The 25,551-nt window shown below is 42.7% G+C and overlaps 1 protein-coding gene and 1 non-coding gene across 2 annotated transcripts; both read left to right on the plus strand.

Moving 5' to 3' along the window:
• Positions 1–456: 456 nt before the first annotated feature.
• On the plus strand, positions 457–25,306 carry LOC128258412 (mediator of RNA polymerase II transcription subunit 13). The gene is given in 16 exon segments (XM_052990011.1): positions 457–475; positions 1,962–2,542; positions 6,604–6,919; positions 12,932–13,025; positions 13,081–13,150; positions 13,152–13,165; positions 13,943–14,391; positions 14,464–14,720; positions 14,723–15,156; positions 16,191–16,655; positions 18,290–18,470; positions 18,570–19,162; positions 19,275–24,186; positions 24,251–24,365; positions 24,428–24,543; positions 24,606–25,306. Coding segments are annotated over 15 exon segments (8,469 nt in total). The 5' UTR covers positions 457–475; positions 1,962–2,473; the 3' UTR covers positions 24,990–25,306.
• LOC128258923 (small Cajal body-specific RNA PsiU6-40) lies at positions 13,202–13,345 on the plus strand. Its single transcript, XR_008268002.1, has one exon. It is a non-coding gene; the product is annotated as a small Cajal body-specific RNA PsiU6-40 (non-coding RNA).
• Positions 25,307–25,551: the final 245 nt, after the last annotated feature.

Consider the following 25,551-nt stretch of genomic DNA (forward strand, 5'->3'; position numbering starts at 1 on the left):
ACCTATAAGACTTTTAGGCGAACTATCGAAAAAATTTAAATAATTCACTTATTGCCAACCGTTACAGAAATGGAATGCAGAATAGCAGGAGAAATATTTTTTGGTGTGAACATTTTCCTAAGTACGAATGACGACCATTTTGCGGTGTGGCCGGAGTTGCCTGTTTAGTAGGGTAGTTTTTAAGTCACTCTGAATTACCACGCAAAAGCGTTTAATGTGGTGGATTTTCGTCGAACAACACTGACACTGCCGCCGACGGCAAGTTTTCCCTGATATTTGTTGCGAATTGTTATAAAAATCGATCGCAGATTTTTCCGTTTGCGAATGCCAAAGAGAAAGTGGCACAAAATGTAAAAAACCTGCGAAAACTAGATCGGCAATCTAAAAGAACACCGAAAAAATGAATAAAACGTAAAAATAAGATCGAAAAGTGCAAATTCAAAAGCGAATGCCCGAGAAGTGATGTTCGATTGTGGTGTGTGTGTGTGAAAGAATAGCTGCAACAAATTAAATATAAATAATAGTGCCAAGTCCCGATTTATGACGAATGATTGAGGCGCAAAATGATTAAATGGCATTTAAGCCGTGTTTAAACATTGCAGCGGAAATGTTCAATAGTTTTTAATTGCTGTAGCGGTCGCTGCCCCGGCGCTTTGTGTGTGTGTGTGTGTGGGAGAAAGAGGAGGAGGAGAATGAAAAAGAGGAATATGCAACAACTGTGCGATTTTAGTTATCGGTGGCATTTTTTTTCGGCTATTTCGAGTGGCTGAAAGTAAAAATCTAAAAACCTGAGGTGTACACACACATCACTGCCCAGAGACACAGAGAAAACGGGGCAAAAAGAAAACTATGAAAGTGGTTGCTCTGCCTACACCATGTAGGTGTGTGTGAGAGGAATGCTGCTTGCCTATGTATCACGTTTCGCACTTTGTGTGTGTGTCTGTGCAGTGTTGAATAGTGCATAAATTATGGAATTTCGGATTTCTTTCGAGTTTCGTTTTAGTTTCAGATTTTTCCCTTAATCGATCTGTTCTCTCTCGCTCAAAAAGGTTGCATCCCCAAGAGATGCACAAAGAGCGAGAGCGAGCGAGAGAGAGCGAGATAAACAGACGCCGCCACTAACGCACACGCACACCAATTCAAATGCAGTTAGCTGGTAAAACTTGTTTTCTCCCTCTCTCTCTCTGCAAAAAGAGCAAAAGCCGCTATTCGGCCGCTACTCGCTCTCTCGTCACTCGCCGCTGCTGCGACACAAACAGACAGACTATATACCATATATATGGCCGATTCAAAGCTAGGCGAGCAAAATTTCCATTGTGTGTGGCGGCCAGCGTTCGCAGTCGGTTCGAAAATTTCTGACTCGTCATTTGTGCGCAAAAAACACTAAATACATCGCCAGAAATACAAGCCTGAGTAATAGATTAAATATAAATATTAAAAGTACTGTTATTTTCGAAAAAAATATAAACTGACTCGAATTTTTCTGTGTGTGTCCCCTTTAGTGTTTGTGTTGGTGTTTCCCTATTACTCATCTCTTTTTGCATTACAAATTTAGTTCTTTAATTCTGTTTGAAAATACATTAATAAGCTGGGTTCGATCTAAAAAATATAACCACAAAACTTATTTCATTTTTTGTCTACATCAACGATTAACGAAAAATCCAACGACTTTCATCGTCGTTTGTGTGTTTCTAGAAGTAAATGTGTGTGTGTGTGTGTGTGTGTATACTCGCTGCCTTCGGATGAAAAAGTCAATTTCTGAGTCGCTCTCTTTTGCATGAATGAAACAGCGAATGAACGAACCCTTGTAATTGAGGTATATATGTGTGTGTGAGTGTAGCAACAAATAATCACAAAACAAAAACAATAAGAAAATTAACTAATAAGCGCAAGATTGCAAGAATCTCGAAATTAAAAACAAGTAATAAGTGTGAAAAGGTCTAACTGTTTTTTTATTCCAGCTATAACCAACAACAACAACAGCAACATGCATAATTATACAGTATGTGTGTTTCATTGCCAAAGCAACGTTTACGTGTGAATTCTCTCTTGGGAGAGAGCAAATAAATATAAAATACACATAAATAAATAAATAAATCAAAACCAAACAACCAAACATCAAATAGCAAATTACAAACAAAATTCAACAACAACAAAATATCGAAAGCAAAGAAACGAGACGAAAGAGAGTTCAATATTTGTGTATCCGTGTGTGTTGTCTCTCTCGCTCTCCCTCGCGTGTGTGTCCATGCCTATATCTGTGTGTGTGGTGTGTGTGTGTCAGAATCAATAATAAAAAATAATATCCAAAAAAGAAGAAAAATCAAGCAAGCAAATGTGCAAAATACTAAAGAATTTCCAAGTCAACAACAAATAACAACACCAGATAAATAACAATAATAGCAATACACTACAAGCAAAACGTTGAGAAAATGAGGAGCTGCTGCTGTGCGAAGAAAACAAGCCAAGAACTATGACGCATCAAAATCATCAGACAAACGGCGCAAGTTTGGAGGATTGCCACACAAACTTTTATGCCTTGGTGAGTGTTTTGTTTTAAATTTTTTTGCAATTGTTTTTGCCTTGGGTTTATTTCACTAGAAGATCTAGGTCAGTGATGATTCAGGGGGGAAGGGGTGGGGTCGCTTGCGGGGGTGTGTCACCCACACAGGCAATAGTAAACCACCGATCATGGGATCTCTTTCCATCTCACTCTGTAATCGATTGGCAGCGAAGGTGCCGCCGGTCAGCGCCAGCTGTTTATCGTTATCGCGTTACAGATGCTTGCCGAAGAACCAAAAAAAGTTTAGATAACAATAGTTAAAGAAATCAAAAAAAAAAAAAACAATACAGATCAGTAACTTTTTTTTAGTAATTTCTGATCCTAGACAGACTTTATATTTTGATTACATTACATGTTACATTTTTTTTTGTTATTACATTTTTAATTTTAGTTCATTTTTTATTTTATCGCTTTTGTATCGACATGGTATGGCCAAATTCAATCATATTAATTGTTTAAATATTGATAATATGAATTGTATAATACCGACCTAAAATTCTGATTTTTTTTTCACCAAAGGTTTGTTAACTTCAAAATTTTAAACCTAAAAAATACATACAATGTTAAAATTATAACAGGCTTTTAAAATTTACATAAGTCACATTTTTAATAACTTTTTTTTAAAGCTTTAATTTAAAGCTGAAAGACAGAAAATGGAATGAAATCTTAAATTTATTAGGTTTTGAACTTAACAATTTCTTGTTTTCGCAGCTTAAAACTTACTTGTATCTTGGGTAAGAAAGCGAATACATCAAAACAAAAATGTACTTTTTTATTATTACTTTATTAAATCTGAAAACTGTACTATATAGTAGATCCGGGTACCGGGTATCCACTGTAGCAGTAAAAACGTCTGACTTTGTGGCAACTGGCGGCTGTTGCTCTGTGACTTTGTGGGTTTTGTGACTGCGGCTCGGTGACTTTGTGGCCCATAACAGGTTCTCCTTCTCCCCGAGCCTCAAAAGTCGAGACTAAAAACTCAAGACCCGCGACTGGAAACTGAAGACTGAATACTTGATAGTACGACTAGTTTGTTGGCCCCGCTTGTGATTGTTGCTATTGCTGTCTCTCCTCCTTGGCATATTTCTTTAATGAATCTCACGGGGAAAGAGGAGATAGGTGAAACGAAAGACATACAGAAGCCGAAAAAACGGAAAAGCCGAAAGAAATAGTCTAAGAAGAAGAGGCGATGACGACGACAATGCGTACAAGTCAACGTGCTCCACTTCCCCCACTCCACTCTTGATCTCTCCCTTCCGCTGCCACTCTCTTTATCCGTCTTGCTACTTACAACTCTCTTGGACAGTTTGGTGTAGCCAAATGACAAGGGGAGAAGGAGAGGCCGACGCCAACGAAATAACGAAACAATAACAAACGCGCCAAACTTTCTCTGAGCAAGGCGACAGAGCGAGACGGCGAACGAGAGAGCAGTTTGAACTTGAGAGGCACGCGCGCGTGAACAAATACAACTGCAAACACATAAAAAGCATAAGCATGTCGGAATGATAACAGCAAAAGAGTGGGAAATACGCTCTCTCTCCCGCTCTCGTTGAAGGATTGCAAAAAGCGAGAAGGGAGAAAGATAGACAGTACGTACAGTGGCCAGATAAAAGATAGAAAAAATCAACCTACGAGATAGCTCGCCCAAAAACAAAAGCCAAAGCCAAAAACGGAAAGCCGAACGAAGCAAAAGCAGCGAGACGAATTGAGAGCGAAAATGAAAACACACACAAAAATGGCAAAAAGCGAAGCGAAGAGGCAGCAGCGGAAGAATGTGGAACATTTTTGTCGTCAAGACGGTGTGGTGGAAAAAAGAGAGGGCTTGAGAATTCGATGAGAATGGCCGGTTCGGGGGAATACCTCTGGCTGTGTTGGTGTGCGTGCGCCAGCCCGCCTGTGTATGTATGGAAGTGTGTGGAGGTGCAGTTATTTATTTTGGCCCCATCTCGTTTTGGCTCATTGATTTTGCACTGCTTTCTCACTTGCCACTTGCCACACCAGCAACTTGTTTCCATTTTTCACATTTACTAGCATCTTAAAACCTCTTCAAGGCGAGTTTCCCTAACTCAAAATATCTAAAAGTGAGAGGAGAGTTACAAAATGTTAAAATACACAGGGTTCAGTTTGAAGAAGTATTGGCCCAGCTTTATAAATATTTGTTTTTGGGCAATGAGATTCCGTTTATTTTTCTGTATTCCCTGACTTTTAGGCATCTTACTGTTTATAGTAAAACGTAGGTTTGTATTTTGCTAAAAAAATTTCCATGTATCAAAAGAATCTTGCAAAATAATTACAGAGGCTTTTTAACATAGTAAACAAATCACTTTTATCTAAGCTGTTTCGTTGAGAAATGGTAAATCGTGGTGGTCACAGCTTTAAAAATAAAATGGTCATTATGAATGCGATTGCGGCTTGGGTTTCGATTTAAAATACTGATCATTTAAGGGTGGTGTACATTTTATTATTTTCAATAGGTTTGGTTTCGAGTGGTCACTGTGTATGTGGTTAGAGTTTCACTTTTCCTTGTTAAATATGCATTCTTTCGTAGAAGATTCCAGTTCTGTGTGGAAGTTTCAAGTTTTGTGTGGATTTGGGGACTGTTGTATAAAGCCAACGCAACTCTGCAACGGAAGCCGCCAATGACGACCCCAAATGGCTAAAAAGCTAAAAAGCCAACGAGCCCAGTTAGTCAGTCACTCATTCTTCTTTTTCTCCGTGCCTCTCTTTTGATTTCGCTTTTTGTTTCTTCTTCGGTGCCCCCAAGTTTTTCTTGTCTCTGCTGCAGCTCTTCTTCTTCCGTTCCGCTCTCCCCCTTCTTCTGTACACTTTGTCGTTTTTTTCGTGCTTTTGTTTTGAGTTGCGAGGCAGCGGAAGATTTTCGAGCTTCGCTTTGGTCGTTTTTATTGTTGCTGCTGCTGCCAAGTGCAATGAGGAATGTATTTTTACATGTGTCTTTGTGCGATTTGCAAGATTTCGCAACACTGGTAAAATAGTAGGCAACAATTCAAGATGATTTTCGTTTATGTATAGATTAAATACACAGGCGAAAAATACTCTAAAACAGATGTATACATAGTTTATAAAAACATGTATTCAAAGAAATGAGGCTAAAAATATACATTGTCGTAAGTAATTAAACGACGGCTACTTGTTTTTATAAAAAATAAACTATAAAAACAAATCATTTTTTACGCGATTTAAATTAGAAATTTCAAGCAAGTCATTTTCTTAATATAACATAGCTTCAATATATTAAATAATCATAATTTCACTGCTTTTAATTTTCGAACGCATAATATTCAGTACAAGCTTTCCAAATCGTGACAAAATCATAATTCAGTAATTCAAACTTACGTCATCCATCGGTAGATTTTGCGTTAAAGCCGATAATCACTTATTTAAAATCAAAATCTCAGTGAGTCAGAAGGTGCTGTAGATTTTGTTAAAGGGATTTCCTAGTTTCAGAAACTGCACAGTAAAGATTTCACAAACCAATTATTGTGAAATAACACTAGCTACCTATCTATAGTATTACAAAATTGAATCGGGTCATCGATTAGATTGGTCATTAAATTCTTGTTTAATTACAATTCTTATAAAAATGTGATATCATAAACGGACTTAAGTTTTTTTTTTTACCTATTTCTGTTTTTGTAATTCAAAAAAATTCCAAGACAATAAATCCATGTGAATAGATTTATGGCCTTTGCGACACTAATAAATATTCTATTCTAAATAAATTGGGTCGAATCTCTGTGTATTTTATACTACTTTCAAGATATTTCCCTAACAGCTGCAATAACAAATCTTGAATTTAGACTCTATTTACCTTACCGTACGTCATTTATAAAAAAGCGCGTGTGGACATAAAACTTTCGTCACGGCGGGGTAAACAATTGATAGAAACCATTCTATTGATAAAGATTGTTCAGTAGTAGTTATCTTTTAAGGGTTTTACAAAACCTATTTGGCATTAAGTCTGGCTACCATTATCTGCTTTAATACGCACTTATGACTAATTCCTTATTAACATTTTTCAGACTGATTTATGTGGAATAAAATGGCGGAAGTTCGTTAACGGGGAGCGGCCGAACGCATCAAGCGATCCATTAGCGGACCCGATCCTGCGCTCCTATTCGCGATGCATCCAGGCGGACATGCTGTGCGTGTGGAGGAGGGTCCAATCCACGAAGACGGACAACGCCGACCCGAATGCCTTAACCTTCGAGATCACCACCTCGACCAAGGTCCACCCGCCCCTTTCGCTGGCCGCCGCCAAAGAGCTATGGATCTTCTGGTACGGCGAGGAGCCCGATCTCAGTGAACTGGTCGACGCCGAGCTGCTCAGAGTAGCGGGTAAGTTGTCATCCCTGATTTTGACCCAAAGAAACAAAAAACGAATTTGTAATGACCCCCTGCAGTATCAGTATTTTATCTAAATTAACGCGTGCGGGTAAAATGGTTTGTTAATTCAAAACTCTTAACCTAAAATAAATGAGTTCTACGAGGTTATCTAGCGTGAAGTGCCTGTTGATATGGGTTGGAGTAAGGGTATCTTTAGGGTGGGGATGCATATCAAAAGTATTACATGTGTGGTATTCCCTCAAAAAAATATCTTAATATTTTTGGTTTTATAAAATATTTTATAATAAACTTGAAAATTTGTGCGCTAAAAATAGAACTAAAATTAGTTAGAAATATAGTCAGAATAACGCATTTTAAAATTCAAACATTTAGGCCGTTTCACTGCAAGGGAAGCCTATTTTAACAACCTAAAAAATAAGTGTTACATTCAAGATCGATTGTAATATTTTGTCCCTTTCTCTTTCTCTCTCTCACACACACACACTCACAGATACTCTCGCACACATGCAACATGGTGATGAATTTAATAAAGCTTCAAGGCCGCATCCACCGCATGCAGTGCAACAACAAATATTCGCCATCTCTTTTGGCATAAATGTGTGTGTGTGGGTGTTTCGCTTCTGTGTGAGAAAAGCCAAAACAGCGCGACACACAAACAAAACAAACAAACAGAGAAACACGCGAAACACATTTCGATTGTGGCAGATGATTATTATTGTTATTATTGCTCTCCTGCTCCTCTCCTTGATTTTCTATATCACTTGCTCTTTTTTCCTCATCCCCCCTTTTCTTTGCCGTCATTAAACTCACTTCGCGTCGTTTTAAACCGTCAGGAACAGAAAAAGAAAAAAAGAGAAAAACAGCAACAAACGTCAATCACACAGACAAAAAAAATCACATATTTAATTTTAGACATTGTATTGAAATATCAATAGTATTTGATGTGTTAAAAAAAAGACAGCGAATTCCATTGTGGCCCAATTGTTTTGTATATTTTGTTATTTGAAGAAATAAAAATCTATTTAAATTTTTGAATGTATTAACATTAACCTGAGCATTTTACACATAGTAACATTTTCCATCAAAAAATAAAGCCACCTTGAAAAACTGCAGAAATATTTTGTCTTTGACCAAATAATATGAACAATTATACATTTTTTAAATAAAAATTCATTTTTCTTACTGTGCAAAATAGGAAAGGGGAAGCAGTGCTAAAACGTCACCTGTCATTTGCACTGTTTTTCGCTCGCCCTCTCTGGGGATCTCTCTCGCTCTCTGGTAATTATGCAAACGAAAAAGAAGGGTGCTCCCGCGTTCTCCCTCTTTCTCTCCGTCCCTCTCGCTTGCTCTTGCGAATATTCAATACACACTGGCCTTCGAAAGAACCTCTCTTTCGCTCACCCTCCCGCGTCTTCTCGTTCTCACCCTATCTCCCTTTCTTCTCTTATCAGCCATTGCGTGTGGCTACTATTTATTCAATATTTTGTTATTGCCTCATTATCTGTGACCACTAACTACGTACACCGTACACCGTGCATTTGAGAATTTGAATTTCGGTTTTCGGTGGCAAATTCCATTACCCAACAATTAACCGCTGGTTGTCCCAGATCCACAGGCCGTAATCTACAGGTTCACTTTTAATTTTGTAAAGCTTTAGCCTTTAATATTTCAAAGATTCCCAAATTTAATAGAATAGAAGTATATTTTTTTTTATTTAGATTTCATTAAAATTTGTTTTTTAAACAGAAATATTCCTTGCTTGACGTTCCTTTAAGTCGCACTCCAGTACTAAAATTATCTAGAGCGATGTATAAATTGGCACAATTCGCAGAAATTCACTAACTATAAATTTACAAAATTAAGTTCTAAAATAACTGAAAGTTAAGACAAAAACCAGTCTTTAATTGTCAGACTCGAATTTATTTTAATTATTTAAACCAGGAAATAATTTTTTCAATTTAAACAAATTTTAACTAAATACTTCTTAAAACTTGGTACTTTTCACCTTGTAAATGATGTACATATGTATCTAACAGAAGGTTCCTTTTGCAAGCATTATTGTTTTTATTGAAGTATCGACTGAGATACGAGATACGGAAGTTTGACTGTTTTTTTTTTCGTTATCTGCCTACGTCATTGTGGCCCACTGATTTTACAGTTAGCTCTTGCTGCCTGTTTGCGTTAACGCTTTTTTTTAGGCGCGCACTTTTTTGCTGTCTGGAGTTGAGAGTTGAATGCACGTAGCTTTTACCGCTGATGAAATTTTTTTCTGGTTTTTGCCTTTGCCTTTGTCATTGCTGCAACGCCTTGTTTTTTGTTATTATTGCATTTTTTGATGACAAGGACATTGACTAATTGCATTGACATTACTTTGTCTCCGTCGTTTGTGCGAATTTTGTTTTCTTTTTATAGACTTTTCGTTTCGGCCGTAAACAACAAAACTGGCAAAAAACTGTCGTCCCCCATCATGTTGGTGTGAATGTGTGTGTTGTCGAGTGCGTGTGAATGAAACTCAGAAAGAGAGGCACAGAGAGAGCGCATTGTTTCTCTGATTTTCTGTAGCTGAAAATGGCAACGCCGCAAATCTCAGCCTGCCTGCACAGTGGAATAAAACCTTTAAGTTCAAAGTAATGAGTAAGGTTTTCCCTTACTAGCAATTAACTAATCATAGAAAATTTTAATAAAATTTTCCTTTAAAAGTTCTTAAGAGCCCAATAGTTTTGTAATTTCAGTTTTGTAACGAGTATCGATTAATACCAACTTAAAAAAAAATCTTAGAATTAAGCGGTATTATTACTATTTATATTTTTCTGCTGTAGAAATTTCAAAACTAATAAATTAAGTGTTTTGTTTTGTAAAACAGTTAATCAAATAAATTTTTTCTCTATTTTTTCGAAATTTACTGCCATTGTTTACTAATTTACTATGCACTTTGAATGGTTTTGAGCTAGTGTTCCTCCTTGTTTTTTTTATTGGGTTCTTTTTGGACACAAGATGGAGAACTCAAGTAGCACTAAGCTAAAGCCCAAATTTTTGTATATTCTAGAATTATTGACCTCCTACTTCCACTTCTTAGAAGAAAAACACCCCACACACGCTACTTGTTGTCAATATACTTAAAGATTGTTGTTGTAATTTCGATGCCATACGATTTTTACCTTAAACAGCTGTCACTTGTACGTGTGTGCGTGAGCGTGCTGTGGGTCATTGTGTGCGTGTGCTCCACAATTGGAGCCAATAATTACGTGCTACTCTGTAAGATACAGAGAGAGTCTCTCTTTTGGGATTCTTCTCTCTCAATGAGCTTAAACTGGTTTGCAAGCTTAATTACAATGCGTTTTCTTGCTCATTTTGTTGTTTGTTGCCTTTTTGCATTTATGTTTTTACCTGCTTTTGGATTTGTTGTTGCTCTTACTAAACAATTTTTCGATGTGTGTGCGCGCAGATTATTGACCTTGATTAAACATTTGTTGCTGTTCGTTGCTGTTTTTTTTTATTTTGTGGCACACAACTGCAAAAATGCTAAATAACGCTCTCTTGTAATTAGACGTTACAATTGTTGAGAAATACCCACAGAGAAAAGGTAACCCTCTTTCGGTAATATGCTGCGTTAGCAAAATGTTAACCCAAAATAGCATTGTTTTTTTTTTGGGCCACAAACAAAAAGCATCGAAGAGAGTGCGGGGGAAGGTGTGCGTGTGTGGGTGAACGAGTGCACGCCTAGCGGCACTTTGTCTCCTAAGCAACCACTCTCTCTTACTCGCTACTTTCGACAGAGAGACTTTTACACCTCTCTATTTTTGAGCGAGAGAGCAGCAGCAACATGTGCACAAACCACACGTGCTAAAAAAATACACCCACACAGACATGTGTTTGTGTTTGTGGAATTTGCATTGAGCAGTCGCCGTCGATTCCGATTCCCGATTCCGATTCACTTCACCCGATTACGATTTCTGTTCCGAAGCTTTGAAGTTGGAAAGATTTTTGGAAAAGGTAAAAAAGATACGAATATTGTGCAACTGTGAAAATTGAAGAAATGGATGTCACGACCTGCAGACGACAATGACCAGGGTACCTTTTGTTAAGTAGATTAAAGTCACATATAGTTTTTAAAACAGATAAGCAAACAAAAAAATATGTATTTTCTGATTTTCCCTATTTTTTATAATAATAAGTATAAGTAAATATATATAACTGGCAATACCTGTTCATTCTAAAAGTATTTTACTGAGCTAAACGATTTTCAAATAAGAATGTCTTCTTTAATTTTTTGTCTTTGATGTATTACAATATAACATCCATTAAGCATTCTTAGTTTCTTTTTTACTTTGATTACTTCAAAACATCACCACCAGCAACAATTTTGTGTGAACATTGTATTTTGTTTACTTAAAGTCTCTTCTGTTGTGTTGTTTTTTGGTTTGTCGTCCCGTTTGTGGCGTCTTGTCTCTCGTTTTTGTTTTGTTTGTTTGGTGAGAGAGCGGTTGAAGCTGGCCTACCCTTGTGGGCTTTTTTTTTATTGGCGAGCTTTGAACTTTTTGCCGTTGGCCGAGTGTGGCAATGTGTGAGTGTGACCTCAGAGAAGAAGAGAAACGAAGAAGAGCCGGCTTGCAGGATGGAAATTGGAAGTGGGTATGGGAAATATGGAGATGGTGGGATAATAATAGAGGAGAAGAGGAGGGAGAGAGAGCAGGAGGCGGATTCTCTCACGCACTCACTCACACACACTGGCATAATCGTACATTGCCCTTTAATATCTATGTGAGTTTAGGCGTCTTTGTACAAAAAAAAACGTACGCTGATCTCATTGAAGAGAAAAAAAATATGCAAAGTAGTTCCATAGAAAACAATACATAAAGTTGTAACTTTGTTGTTACAGTGGCTTTTTCTTTGTTATTTGTGTATTTTGCTGACCATTATGAAGTTATTTTAGAAAAATAAGTTGACCAAAAAAGATAACAAGAAGCAGAAGAAATCAGTGCAGGCGTGAAAACAAGAAAAAGTGAAGAGAGTAAAAGAGAGATTTACAACATAAGAGTGTGTGTTTGTAGGTGGTGGATGCTTGGAATTTTCCAAAAATTTCCAAATTGTCTTTTTTTCTTTTATAAATCCCAAATCCTTTCGCCCCTTCCTCTCCTCTTTCCGTTTCCCTTTCCCACTCTCTCTTCCTTTTACTCGTTGCGCTTTTTGTTGTTTTCAAGTGTTTGCACTTCCGCTTTGGGATTTTGTTGCCTGGCGGCTTTTTGTTTGTTTCTTTCTCTTTTTCTTGTCTTCTTATGTTTCATTTATATTCCGCTCAACTCATATTTGCATCTCTATCCACAGTTTTTCTTTTTATTCATCCCGTCTTGTGCATCTCTTTCTGGCATTCTAGCTATCTTGCTTTAAGTTTGTCATTTAAAAAAAAACAACCCAATTACAAACGACAACAAAACCAAAACAAAAATAAATAGCTAAAAGTTGTGTATTTTGAGGCGTGCGCGCGTCGTTGACTTCTCTTTCGCGAGAAAGAGAGGAAAAGTGCCAGAGAAAAAACGAGAAGTTGATTATTTTGCGTTGTAGATGACTCTTTTCATTGTTTTTCTTATTGTTGTTAATTATATTTATTTTCTCCTCAATTTGTTATTGTTTTTGGGTATTTTCCACTTTTAGGTTTGAATAAAATCCCGAATTTTATTAGAAACTAAAGTGCCATATGACTACAAAATGTTTTAAAATTAAGATCTGAAACTTGGACATTATTTACATGGAACGGATTTTTGTTTAAGTTTTAATAGAGTTGTGAGTGATAAATTACTGGTTATAGAAGCTTGCTGTATAAGGCATTGACCCATTGATCTTGAAAATTGTATTACGATCTAATTAGTTTAACGGGCATAAATATTAAATGTTTAACATTACCGTTAAATGTTATTTATCTGAAGTTGAAAACTAAGTCAAACAAGTCGTTAATATTAACACTTTTAGCATATCTATTCTTACCATTTTTATTTTATTTTTTAGCCAACCAAGCGCTTTGGAATGGCACATGGAAAGGAGCCCTTACTTACGAATGCCGATCGCTGCTCTTCAAGGCGCTGCACAATCTCATGGAGCGGTAATATTATTTATAGCTTCAAATCCGATAAAACCTAATCCAATATCCATTATAGGTTCGTGCTGACCAAGGACATTGTGCGATTCGGTAAATGGTTTGTGCAGCCCTGCACTTCCAGCGATCGTCCTCTTTGGACGAAGGTAATGCTGCGTTAAAATAGGAAATTATTTGCTCATTCCGGATAAACCCTTAATTTATGCGAACTTGCTGAACATTACTTCCAATTCGTCGCAATATGGCCATATCCCAGAACAAAGAACAGGAACTCTGTGCAATGGCATTAAAGCTTGTGACATTGCATCGTTCTTCCTGCGACATTTATAAATTAAGCTAGCCTTTGCGCTTTACTTCTGGAAATGATTATGTAGGTCGGTTTCCACTTTACGAAATTGACAGAGAACCATTTAAAGTCAATTCATTTTCACCGGGAGAGTCATTAAAAATCAATAAATGTTTATAGTTATTCGGTTGTTTACGTTTATAGGTTTGTCAAATCATTAAATGAGTCAAAAAAAGTTTCCTTTAAAATAATTTAAGGTTTAACAGAATTAATGTATTTATATACATTAAAGGTATAAACTTCAAATGTAATAAATCATTTACATTTTATTGACTTTTTGTTTGTTTAATTAAACGTTAAATTTAATTTAAACTCAGGCAATATTAATCGTATAATTACTTTAATTTTGAAATGAGCCGAGGGGCTTATACTTTTTTCTGTGATTTTGTATTTTAAATTTAATTGAAAGAAAAAATTTGACAAAAAGGTTCAAAAAAGTAAACATCAGTAGAATTATATAGTTTACTTTTAAAGTAGTAAAGTAGTAGGTATTTAAATGTCTGCTTTTTGAAGGTGCAACCTAATTGAATGAGTGTCTGTATGATATTTGCTAATTCTACTATTTGTTTTCCTACAGCTCCCAACACTTGTCCTTCTCATTCACGTTCTTTGTTCACGGTGACACCGTCTGCGCCTCCATTGATCTTCGCGAGCATCCCGCCGTTCGTCCGCTGACCAAGGAGCATTTGGCCGAGGCGGCGGCTGCCTTTGCGGCGGCCAGTTCCCCGCCAGGATCGGCAGGATCTGGGGCGTCAACGGGCGGAGCAGTGCCTAATCCTGGTCACGATGCGAATGGGGCCGGCATGGAGCCACTGGATGGTGGGGAAGGAGCAGCCAAAGCGGCGCCGCCGGCCCATGCACGCAAGGTGATGTTGGCCCCATTTGGAATCGCGGCCATACTCACCGGCAACAGCTACAAGGCCAGCGATCCCATAGCCGAGAAGATCCTCGAGGATTGGGCCTCGTTTTTTCCGCTGTGCAATAAGGACAACACGGATGTGCCACCCGTGGTGGAAGTGGTGTCGGGTGAGTTGCTAGCACTTGAATACTTCCCAGCGCATGTGATCTTATCTATTTTCTTTAAATCTTTTCACCCAGGTGGTCATAAGATGTATCATCCCACGAACTACGTACTAGTCACAGACCTGGACGACATGGAGCACATGGAGTTCGTCGAGATGCAGAAGATGCAAAGCTCGGTGGGCGGAGCGGCGGCTGAGGCATCGGTTTTGGCCTCGCTTTCCTATCCACCGGGTGCTGCAGCTGCTCCTCCATCCCTGGGAGCGGGTCCTTCTGCTGCACCGATTCCCGTGGGTCCTGCTTCTCTCAACGCTTCAGGAGGAGGAGGAGTAGGAGGATTGCCTCCGCCACAAGCGCCTCCGCCAAAGAGGTATCCCGCAAGGCAGCTCCTCAGGCGGTCAGCGCCCTGGAGCGTCTCGCCTTCCAGCCCTACTACGATCAACGGCCCACCTCGGGCTTCACCTTTAATACCAACAATACTCACATACCCGCCTCGGCTGCCGTGGAAATGCCGGAACGAACTTGGCAGGATTGCGTGATGAACACGCTCCATGTGGATGCAGCAGCGGCGGCAGCAGCGGTGGCATCTTCAGCACCTTCCTCCGGAACGGGGACATCGGCAGATGGCGACGAGAATGAGCAGAGCAAACCGCTGCAGCAGGATTCCAAGCAATTGGTGCAGCAGCAGATTCAACTGCAGCAGCAACAGCAACGACAGAAGCTCTGGAATTTTGTGGATCCCATGCAAAAGGCGCCCTGCATATGCACCAAGTGAGTTTCGTTCCTTTAGTTTGCTACAAATTGTAGAGGAGTTTCCCTGCTCTCTTACTTCCTCTCTATATGCAAGGGTATTCTATAATCTCTAGAAGTATTTTAATTATAGTTTAAGTGTCTAAAATAATCCAAGATGGTTGATTTATTTTGGTAGATTGAATGCTCTTACTGAATTTGTTTGTTGTTATTGGCTGTAAACCAGACTTTAGGTAAAGGGAACGGGTTTTTAGTTTCTTATTAGGTTGTTATTAGTCCGGGTTAAAGTTTTCTAGATGCCCCAACAAAAAATAATTATAAATATTGTTAGACACTTTACATGTTTTACAAATCTAGGGCCAGTTTGGTTCATAAAATGTTATTTATATAGGCATTAAAACTAAAGATTTAGTGTCCGAAGCTATACCATAATATGTTTGATACTTACCTACGTTCTTATTTACCTTTAATTATTTTATGTTATTTTTCTAAAAATAATTTTAGACCAAAAAACTATGGACTTTTTAAGACCAATTTTCGTGTAGCTATTGAGTTCACTTATTAAGCTTGCTTAGACCAGCAAATTTCTAGAGATTGTGGAAGCACCTTTCTTTTTCCCTGCGCGTGTTTTTTTCTAATCTGTTTGCTGCCTCTATTAGAATAATTATTATCCCATAAGATATTGATATTCACATTTAATTGATGTAGGGGAGATGTTGTGCTTCCTCTAAGAACCTAAAAACCCCCCTAAAAACCACAAAAGAACCCGCTTTGATGGCATGCCTAAAAAATACATTTACCTTAGCCAGCTGTAGGCATTTAAAGGCGGTAGTTTCGACCATGTTTTTGCTGTTAACTGTGCATGCGATAGGCCATAGATTTGTTTGTTTCTTTTTTTTCTATACAATTTTTTTTTGAGTTACTTAACCCACACAGCAGCAACAAAAAAGAGCAACTTTTCAGCCAAAAGACAAAGAAACGAGAGCGAAACGTTTACAAATTGTGTTGCAGTGTCTAAAACCCGAACAAAAAATACCCAAAAAAACAAATTTCAGCGCCCAATACAGCAGCATCAGTAGCAACACCAACAGCAACATTAGCAACATCAGTAACACCAAGCGACAACCGCAACCGCTGGGATCGCCGGCATTGCGAGCAGCAGTTACCGGTGCCAGCGGCAATAAGTCGTCATCATCGTCATCATCGTCGGCGTCGTCCTACCAGCAACATTACCACCAGCAACATCTGCAGCAGCAACAGCAGCAACAGCGACCGGGAACACCTGTGCCACCGGCATCATCAGCAGCAGCAGCAGCAGCAGCAGCAGCTACATCGCATCATTCCAGTTCCCTGAGCAACACTTCCGCCTCCAATTCTTCCGCGACCGCCCTCCGGCGTCACAATGTGCCGTTCCACAAGCGGTTGCTCCATTCACTGGCATCCACCGCCTCCTCCTCGGCGACGTTTAGAGCCAAAAACCACAGCAACACCACAACAGACACCAATATACCAAAACAAAGGTTTGTGTGTTGAGTGGAGTGGCGTCTGTTCATTATAGCCAGTGCTGCCTATGTTTTTAGTTTAACGCTATTCAGTTTTCTCTTTTTCATATACGGTTGTGGATAAAATAAAAGCACTGGGGGATATAGGACTGTTAAATTGGTTAATTTAGTAATTCAAAAACGTTTCTAAAAAACTAATTTTGGGACTTTTAACTGCTAAATTAGCAAAAAATATTTCATATTGTATTACTTCTTGTCTTTTTTTTTTAAATACAGTTTAAGGAACCATTTAGTAATTGGCAAAAAAAAAATCATTTCTCAATAGTGTCAATAGTCAAACAATGTTTTTGTAAAGAGTAAAAGGCATCTTTAGTGCTATTATTTTGTCCGCTGCTGTGTGTACCACCCGTACTCCTACTTTCGCTCTTTCTCCACATATATATATTTTTCTATCCACTCTCTTCACACGCTCTGTTAACCTTATGATTTTATTATGTTTAATTATTTTGTTGTTTGGTTTCTGAGCATATTTATTTTCTGACCCCTAACAAAATACACTGGAATTAAAAAAGGGCACATTTTAATTCACCACGCCCCCACCCCCAAAAAAAAAGGAGTCAGCAAACACACACACACATAAACATTCGCGCGTCGCCATTTTACAATAACAATTTCTTATTCTAATTCACTTGGTAAATGGTTAATTAGCAACATCAAAAAAAAATAAAAACAAAGCAACGCTAAAACACAAAAGACTGCAAGCAACGATTTAAAAACAAATTGTATAATATTTTCGATTTCGAGGACATACAACACGTTTCGTAGCATTTAACTAGCTTAGTATCTACTGCCCCCAAAAAAAAAAAATCCACTTTCCCATTGTCGTTCTCATTTTCTCATGGCTCGTTTTGCAAGTACTCGATACTGAATTGAGTACGAGTATCTGCTGGATACTAGGTCTGAGTACTTTGGTTTTGGTGCCGCATGGATCTTTTTGTTTTATTCTTCTAGGTTTTATGCATTTTGTGGAATGATTTTGATTTCTTTCGCTGGTTTTCCAACTTGTAAATAACAATTGCATACATAATACGTATAAAATGGGTGTTTAATAAATCTCTAAAACTTATAAAGAAAATGATTTAAGTGATGTAAAATTTACTAGATTTAAGCCACAAATCTTAAGTTTTTTATCAAAAGTATTAAATACGCTGATAACATTTTCTTAATATTTCATCATTTTGTGATGTTTTTGATTTTACAAAAAATACTCTTTAGATCAGTGTTTTAAACAAAAAATGTCGTTTTGCATATACATGTTTAGAGATTTTTTTGAGCACTTCATTTTGTAATCTTTTATTTTGCAGCTGTAAAGGTTTTGTTAATTTATTTAAACCTAAAACAATGGATGTGGTTTTTGTTTTCTATTTGCTAATAGTTATTTTTGGGACACTTTGTTTTTGCTGGAGTACCCCAATCAATGCATTAATTACAACTATTAATATACACGTACCTGTGTATCCATAGCTACATTATCCGTAGTTTGAGCATTGTACATAACCTATTTAAAAAAAATAGAGATATCACTTATACTGGCATTAAATTGTAACCACCTTGCTAATTATGATGTGTGTACCTTCCTTTCATTCCAACAGACATCTGGGGAATACACCTCATGGAACGCCACATGGCGGGGCCTCAACGTACTCCCGAAATTCCTTGGGCGGCGACTCCTCAATGCCGGTGGCCTCCGTGGAATCACCGGCCACACCCGCTCCCTCTCCACATCCCAATTCAGCCCACTCTCAACCGACATCCGTGCCGCCCGCTGAGCAAGTGAGTGCAAGTGACGACCCAAAAAACCAAAGACAAAGACTCCAAGCCAGCTTATTTAACTAACTCGCTGTTTTTTTTTTCTTTTTCCCCACGCAACAGCTACTCAATATGAGTCCGCATGCGCCCACTTCCGTTTCCAATCTGCAGCAGCCGCCGACGCCCATCGACCACCTGCTGGACAAAAATACACCGGCGCCGACGCCGACGGACCAGCATGACAACAAGAGCATTACGGCCTCGCCTTATGTCCATCAGACGCCCAGCGTGGAGCCACCCTCCTATACGGATCATGCGGCCGGCGGCGGAGCAGCTGGTGGTGGGCAATCCATGGGCACTGGTCCGGGCAGTGTGCCCGCCCAGCAACCGGCCACGCCCACAGCAGCAACATCAGCTGGTGGAACTGGTTCCTGTGGAGGTGCGAACGCAGTTGGAGGCAATGCAGTGGGTACCATCAGTGTGAAGAAGCTGGAGATGCAGCAGCAGCAGCAGACGCCAACGGCAGCAATGGCCATCAGACAGGATGCAGGTGCTCAAGGCCGGGGGACAGGAGGTGTCACCTCCACCACGGAGGCCATGAACAACCTACGGCGACTGTACAGCCCGCCGAAGTTGACCCTAAAGGATCCGGATAGCTTCTACGATGACGAGTGGCTCAAGGAGGTCATCTACGACTTTCAGTACCAGGAGAACTGGTGAGAATCTCATATATATATATATATATATATATATATATATATATATATATATATATTATTACCAACACAATGTAAACTCGTTTAAACATCAATCTTTGTCTACCTTTAGGGACTATCTGACGGTGAAGCGACCGAAACTGGATAAGCAACGTAGGCCAAGGTATGCGAAGAACCTCTACGAGGGACATACACATGTGAAGCCGCTGATGCCGTCACCCGGATCCGTTTATGGCTCGCAGTTGCTCTCCCTGGATGTGTCGGCAAATTTGGCAGGCGGAGGAGGGGTTGGAGGCTCAGCGACGGGCACTTCCAGCGGCGGTTTAGTGGGCATTGCCAACAGTACGGCGAATGGCAGCGATGCAGAAGCCGACAGTGGCAGCAGCTTCTTCCAGGGATTGGACATTAAGACAGAGCCCGGTTTGCACTCGCCCAACTGCAAGGAGACCTCGAAATCTTCGGGTGGTGGAGGGAACAGCAGTGGCGGGGGAAGCGGTGGCAATCTATTCACCGCCGAAGGGCTGAATCCATCGCTCAACGATCTGGAGCAGTTGTTCGAGACGAGCTCAAACGATGAGTGCAGCAGTGTGCAGATACACACGCCGCCCGATTCCAATAATCCCTCGAACGGCGGATGCAGTGCTGTGACCAACACGATCGAAGACCTCAAACGGAGCACCGCGGTGGCCAGTGCGGTGGTGGCAGCGGCAGCGGCGGCAGCAGCAGCGGCGGCCTCGGGAGCGGGCAACATCCAGGCGGAGGATCTCACCAAGATGTTTCCCACACCGCCGTCGCACGAGCAGCAGCACCCCAACTCGAGTCCCTGCCAAACGGACGTGGTCATGACGGATCTCAGTGTGGACACCACCACCACAACCAGTATAAGCAGCAGCAGTAGTATCACCACTACCTGCAACACCACAATTACGAGTAGTATCAACACCACCACCACCACCGGCAATTGTAGCAATACCAGCAACACCAGCAACACCAGCAATGCCAGCAATACCAGCAATACCAGTATTATCCTGGCAGCCGTACAAGCTCCCGTCACCGTGGTGGCCATCCAGACAGTCTCCAAGCTGGTAAAGCAGGAGTATAACCTGGAGTTGGGTAGCCCGGTGGAGGAGCCCATCGATGACTGGAACTTTGTCTATCGACCGCCGCAGCAGGAGAAGTTTGTGGGCTCGACGCGCTATGCTCCGCTGACCAACCTGCCCAGCCAAACGCAGCCGCCATTGAGTCTGCCGCCGGGATGCTTTTATCAACCCACCTGGAGCAGTCATAAATCCAGGGCAGCCACTCTGGCCAAGGCAGCGGCGGCTCAACAGCAGCAGCATCAGAAGCATCAGGCCCTGCAGCAGCGCATCCAGTTGCATCAGCAGAAGTTGCAGCAGCTCCAGCACCAGCATCATCAGCAACAGCAGGCGGCGGCCGCAGCAGCAGCGGCGGCGGCAGCGGCAGGAGGAGTGGGCCACCAGAAGCACCAGCACCAGCATCTGCATGATCTGCTATCGGCGGCACCAAGGACACCGCTAACGCCCTCGACTGTGCCCCAACCGTTGAGCAGTGGCGGCAGTCAGTTGCTGCTGAATCAGCTGAATTGCCCACAGGCGCCGCCCGGCAGCTCCATGCAGCAGGTGATGCAGCGTGCGGGAATGTCGCCCATTTCACCAGGTCCCGGCATGGGTCCCTACGGCGCCCGGAGCAGTCCCATGTCGAGGGCGACGCCCACGCATCCACCGCCGCCATATCCGTATGACCTGGCCGTGGCCAGTCCGGCCACCTCCACGTCCTCGTACTTGAACCGGCCACTTCACTCGCAGGAGCATCCGCACATGCATGGTATGGGCGTCGGCGGCGGTGGCGGCGGAGGAGCAGGTGGCGTGGGTCCCATAGGAGCTGGAGCTGGAGCTGGCGGACACATGGGCATGATGCCCTACACTGGCGATGCGGGCATTGCCAGTGGCGGCACCGTGATGGCAGCCGGTCCTTCCAGTTTGCTTCAGGAATTGCCGGAAGTGAACTCTGTGCTGGTGAACATCCTGCTCTACGACACGGCCCTGAATGTCTTTCGGGATCACAACTTTGACAGCAGCAGTGTGTGTGTGTGCAATGCGGATACCCAGAAGATTGGCAATATACGGGGAGCGGATTCCGGCGTATATGTACCCCTGCCCGGCGTTAACTTCAATCCATTTCCGACAGGTGGCAGTGGAGGTGGAGGTGTAGCAGCGGGAGCTGCGGGAGCTGGACAGCGGATATTGAATGGACCCAGCTCGGCTGGTTTTGGCGGCATGCGGATGATCAGTGCCTTTGGGGGTTCGCCGGCCTCCGCCTCGATGCCCGGAGCTGGCTCTGGGCATGGCCATGGTCCGAACGGCGGCTCCAACTCGTCGTCCTGCACGCCGCCCAGCAGTAATCCCCACATCACCGGCTATGTGGACGATGATCCCGTGGAGTGTACGTGTGGCTTCAGCGCAGTTGTCAACCGCAGACTCTCCCATCGCGCTGGACTCTTCTACGAGGATGAGGTGGAGATTACGGGCATAGCGGATGATCCGGGCAGGAATAAGCAGCCCTCGTTGCTCAGCATCATCCAGAGTCTGGGCAGAAAGAACCAGATCAAACAGGGTGGTCCAGGCGAAACGAGTTCGGCTTTGGAGAAAGCCGGAGCGGGAGGAGTTTCCGGTGGACAGCTGGAGCAACTGGCCCATGCCATCTTTGACCTGCTGCTGGATCAGTGCTCCATCATCCAGACATCTAGCAGTTCCGTGCACAGAGCTCTTCAAGCGCATCGGAGACGAATGTCCCGACAGCGGAGAATCTTTGGCACCAATGGAGCACCCACCGCCTCGTTGGCCTCGATTGCCAATGTCCTGGAGTTTATGGATGCGCACGACGTGATCAGTTTGGCCCTGGAACAGGCGCGATTGGCATTCGAGAACCAGCGGATGGACAACATGATGGACTTTCACGGCAACGGCAGCAGTAGCTCCCATCAGCAGCAGCAACTCACGGCCTTTCATGCCCCACCGCCGGCCCTGCGACACAAGCTGGCGGGGATTGGCGCTGGCCGGTTGACAGTCCACAAGTGGCCATATCTTCCCGTGGGATTCACGCGCAGCAACAAGGAGATTGTGCGCACCATGAACGCCATACAGCCGATGCTGCAGAGTGCCTTCCACTGCAAGTCGAGGGGTGGCTCTGGCTCCAAGGATGCCAGTTCGTACAATACGGTGAGTGGACCGCTCACCTGGCGGCAGTTCCATCGACTGGCAGGTCGGGCGTCCGGACAATGTGAGCCGCAACCCATACCCTCTGTTGTGGTGGGCTACGAAAAGGATTGGATATCGGTGGCACCGCACTCCATCCACTACTGGGATAAGTTTCTCCTGGAACCCTACTCCTATGCCAGGGATGTGGTCTACGTGGTGGTGTGTCCGGACAACGAGCATGTTGCGGGCTGCACTCGCAGCTATTTCCGCGAGCTAAGCAGCACCTACGAGATGTGCAAGCTGGGCAAACACACGCCGATTCGCGGCTGGGAGGGCATTCTGCAAGTGGGAGCTGCTCGCAATGTGCCCACAGATCGGGAAACCACCCCGTTGGACGATTGGTTGCGCACTCTCGAGCACGCTGCTCTGGCAGAGCAAATTCGTCGCTATGCCGTGGCATTTATTCACCAGTTGGCTCCATATCTGAGCCGAGTGCCTAATGATAAAACGCTGCTGAATCCACCGGATGGCACGGGGAACTCCAACTCCAAGGGAGGCAGCTCTTCGTCTTTGAACACCTCTTCAGCCACTGGTCTGCCTGGCGGCGACTTGCCCACGGATAACATCAAGCTGGAACCGGGCACCGAACCGCCAGTAGTTCAGCCGATGGAAACCACCGAAATAAAGCAGGAGGCGGGAACGGGAAAAGGAGCCTCTGCTGCAGCTGCAGCTGGTGACACTAAACCAGCTCTGATCCTGGGCGATCCCTTGGGCATGGGCGAGACCTTGGAGGACATCAACCCATCTGCCATTGTTCTCTATGTGGTCAATCCGTTCACCTTCGCCTCGGATAGCTGCGAACTGGAGCGACTGGCCCTAATTGCCCTGCTGCGTTGCTATGCGGAACTCCTGAAAGCCGTTCCCGATTCGGTGCGAGCGCAGATGAACATCCAGATTATATCTTTGGAATCGGTTATGGAACTGGGACCCTGTGGCAATCGAAGGCGTTTCTCCGACGAGATCAAGTGCCTGGCTTTGAACATTTTTTCGCAGTGCCGGCGACATTTGGTGCACGCTCAGTCCGTGAAAAGTCTCACCGGATTTGGAACGGCCGCCAATATGGAGGCCTTCCTCAAGACCAAGGACGAGCCCAATCGCCGGGCCTACAAAATGTACACCGCTCCCTTTGTTCTGGCGCCGATGCACGAGCGGAATGACAAAACGGACTTCTCCAGATCGGCGGGCAGTATGCATGGCCAGAATGAACATCGCTATTCGGTGATGTATTGCAATTACTGCCTGAGCGAGGATCAGGCTTGGTTGTTGGCCACCGCCACAGATGAAAGGGGCGAGTTGCTGGAGAAGATCTGCATCAACATCGATGTGCCGAATCGTGCAAGGAGAAGGAAAGCTCCCGCCCGCTATGTGGCACTCAAGAAGCTGATGGACTTCATCATGGGCATCATCTCGCAGACATCGCAGATGTGGCGTTTGGTCATCGGTCGCATTGGAAGAATTGGACACAGCGAGCTCAAGTCTTGGAGCTATTTGCTGAGCAAGCAACAGCTGCAGAAGGCATCCAAGCAGTTCAAGGATATGTGCAAGCAATGTACACTGATGTATCCACCGACCATTCTGAGTGCCTGCCTGGTGACCTTGGAACCGGATGCCAAGCTACGCGTGATGCCGGATCAGTTTACGCCGGATGAGCGCTTCTCACAGATCTCGATGCAGAATCCATTGGCGACGCCGCAAGACGTTACCTGCACCCACATCCTGGTCTTTCCCACCAGCGCCGTCTGTGCGGTAAGTTCAGTACCTTATATATTTTAAAATGAGATTTTATTAATTTGAATTTTCTTGCTTGCAGCCCTTTACCCGCCAATTCCAGAATGAGCCGCAAGTGGAGGATGATTTCCTTACCTTCGAAGAGGAGGGAAACGAGGACTTCAGCGATGCGGATATTGGGGATCTTTTCTGGGACAGTAAGTGTTTGTAAATAAAACAAAATCGCCTACATTTACTAATCTTTCCCTTTTTAAACCAGCCCACATAGACAGAAATTCCAATCATGGTAGTCCAGGACGCATGGACGACAATCGCAGTTGGCAGAGCGCCGGTGGCAACAACTTTAAGTGTACACCGCCCCAGGAAGTGGAAGAGGTGGGTGATCTATAATTTGATGACAAGTAAACCCATAATAATAATTTTCTTTGCCATTCAAGGTTGGTTCGCTCAATCAGCAGCCGATTTCAGTGGGCTACATGGTGTCGACCGCGCCGACGGGTCGCATGCCCGCTTGGTTCTGGTCCGCCTGTCCGCATCTGGAGGATGTGTGCCCCGTGTTCCTTAAGACAGCCTTACACCTGCATGTGCCCAGTATACAGACGGCCGACGATATCCTCAACTCGACCAATGCCCATCAGTCGGCCAACGATCATCCGTTGGACTCGATTCTCACGGCGGATGTGCTGCGCTTCGTCCTCGAGGGATACAATGCCCTCTCCTGGCTGGCCCTTGACTCCAATACGCACGATCGCCTCTCCTGTCTACCCATCAATGTCCAGACGCTGATGGATCTGTACTATCTGACGGCGGCCATAGCCTAAGGTCCCGGGATTTAAGATTTCAGATGTCAGACGTCAGATTCCAGATCTCTGATCCCCGGATCACTTCAAAACACAATCAATCAATCAAACGCAGTCGCATGCTTCCGTTTGCAGAACTTCCACTAGCTATATCAACCTCAATGAACAGCAAAATAGAAAACCGAAAAGATCTTAAACAGAATCAACACTAAGCAACCAAGAATCGAAGTTAACAGAATCCAAAAACACCAACAGAACAACAAGAGCAATAGCAGCAGCAGTTAACGCAACGCACAGATTACTTAGCATAATCAACATGAAAACAACACTAAAACAAAACAACACAACAAAACAAAACAAAAGAAGAGATCACCGATGAGAGCGTCGGATACAACTTTATCGTCTACCGATAAAGCCTTGAACAGCAACAGCATTACTATTTATTAATCGTCGAGAATTTGTAAAAGTGTCAAGTGCAAGAATTGTTTGTTTAATTTTATTTTTTTATACTATACATAGGCTGGCGTTCGATTAGTGTTTAATATTTATAAATATACAAAAAGATGAGCGAATGAGTAATAGC

Source organism: Drosophila gunungcola (assembly GCF_025200985.1).
Source record: "Drosophila gunungcola strain Sukarami chromosome 3L unlocalized genomic scaffold, Dgunungcola_SK_2 000003F, whole genome shotgun sequence".
Lineage (NCBI taxonomy): Eukaryota > Metazoa > Arthropoda > Insecta > Diptera > Drosophilidae > Drosophila > Drosophila gunungcola.